This window comes from Cyprinodon variegatus, unplaced genomic scaffold (assembly GCF_000732505.1).
Source record: "Cyprinodon variegatus isolate N-32 unplaced genomic scaffold, C_variegatus-1.0 Scaffold524, whole genome shotgun sequence".
In the NCBI taxonomy this organism is placed as follows: Eukaryota; Metazoa; Chordata; class Actinopteri; order Cyprinodontiformes; family Cyprinodontidae; genus Cyprinodon; species Cyprinodon variegatus.
In genome coordinates, this window is record NW_015150977.1 from 244,068 (window position 1) to 245,621 (window position 1,554).

Below are 1,554 nucleotides of genomic sequence, written 5' to 3' on the forward strand. Positions count from 1 at the left end.
ATTGTGATTTATTTGTATAATATGTTATATTAGATGATTTATAGACTTCATAATGACTCTGCAATGTGACATCTATTTTATTTATTCTAAGTTAAAGTTAATCTACTGATGCTATAAACAGCCAGTCTGTGTCAAAGTGATGAATTTATCTTTATTTTAAAAGTCTTAATTCCCCCTGAAAATGAGAACATCATGGTTGTTTGATGCGGTAGCGCACAGATTGTTTACATTGGGACCGGTCTAACTAGGGAGTACCAATATGGCGGCCGGTAGCTTCACTTCAACCCCGTTCTACCAATGGGCAATCAGTGATTGTTCTGCAGGGGGCGCTCTGACCACAGGCGGCCATCTTGCTCCAGGCTGCATGGATCCAGTAAAGCAGACCCACATCATCACACTTCCTCCTCCATGTTTCACCGCTGATTTCTGTGGTACCAGAAGAACTGCTTGACTGAACCGGCAGGTGAGGAACACCTGGTGGCAGAACCAGGTCTGGACCCGCCTCCATAGCTGCTCTGCAGCTTTGTGTTGTTCAGGTTCCTGAGCAGCAGATAAACGCCACATTCATGCCGAACAGAACCTTCTCCCTGTAGAACCGGGTTCAAACAATAAACAGATTATCACAATAAACTTTATTTTTCCTTCTCAGTTATTAAGGTTTAACAAAAGGTTTCCTTAGAAACGACGATCCAGTCCAGTCTGGTTCTGAGCCGGTCCAGAGATGAACACATGATCCGGATTCTAAACGCTTCGTCCTTTAATCGGCTGAAATCAGTGAAGCAGAAGGTCAGCGGCGGTCTGACGTCCTCCTGGTCCAAAAGGAAGCGATGTCTGAACAGCTGAGGTCCATTTGGAGTAAAAAAAAAAAAAGTCTATTTGTTCAGGTTTTCCAGCAGGATTTCAGCTCCTTTGTTGTTCTTGGTTCTTTGGAGCTCGGCGGAGATGGAGCGGAGCGCCTGCTTCACCTCGGCTGCCACCGATCGCTCACAGCTGTTCAGGAGGCTGCAGAGAGAAACAAACAGACGTCACAGAAAACCCAGGAGAACCAGAACCTGACAGACCAGAACCAGGCTGGAAGAACTGGGAAAACTAAAGCTGGATCCGTGGAACGAACCGAACCGGCCGTCTGCTAACAAACTCCTTCTGGTCAGAACCGACCAGGAGCTTCAGAACCAAGGTTCTACTCCATGTTCTCTAAGCTGCATTCTATCACACAGGTCAAATTGTACGCATCGCTCTGATCCATGATGGAAGCTGCTTTCAGAACCACATACTAATGCTACGTTCAGACGGACCGCAGCAGGAGCAGCAAGAATGCGCGTGCTGCTTCATTTTTGATATTTGTAAAAGTTTAGCTCTAATGTGCGGCTGAAGCATCTTTGCTGCTCTAGCTGCGCGGTGGTAAAGTGGGTCTGATGCGCGGTGGGCGGAGCTACCCTATCCTTTCTCTGCCTGGAACAATGGCGGCTATATTAGCTGTGATCAGCGGGTAGAAAGTAGTTAGAATCTATGTTGAAGTGAGAAAGTCCTCCTGAAAACATGGTCTGTGCAGTC

The 1,554-nt window shown here is 46.7% G+C and overlaps 1 protein-coding gene across 1 annotated transcript in view; it reads right to left on the minus strand.

The window, feature by feature from the left end:
• Positions 1 to 245: 245 nt before the first annotated feature.
• pum3 (pumilio RNA binding family member 3) overlaps positions 246 to 1,554 on the minus strand; it is a 19,035-nt gene continuing 17,726 nt past the window's right edge. The window contains exon 13 of the mRNA XM_015391078.1: positions 246 to 1,002. Within this exon, the coding sequence (XP_015246564.1) occupies positions 873 to 1,002 (130 nt within the window). The 3' untranslated portion in view covers positions 246 to 872. The remainder of the gene's footprint in view (positions 1,003 to 1,554) is intronic.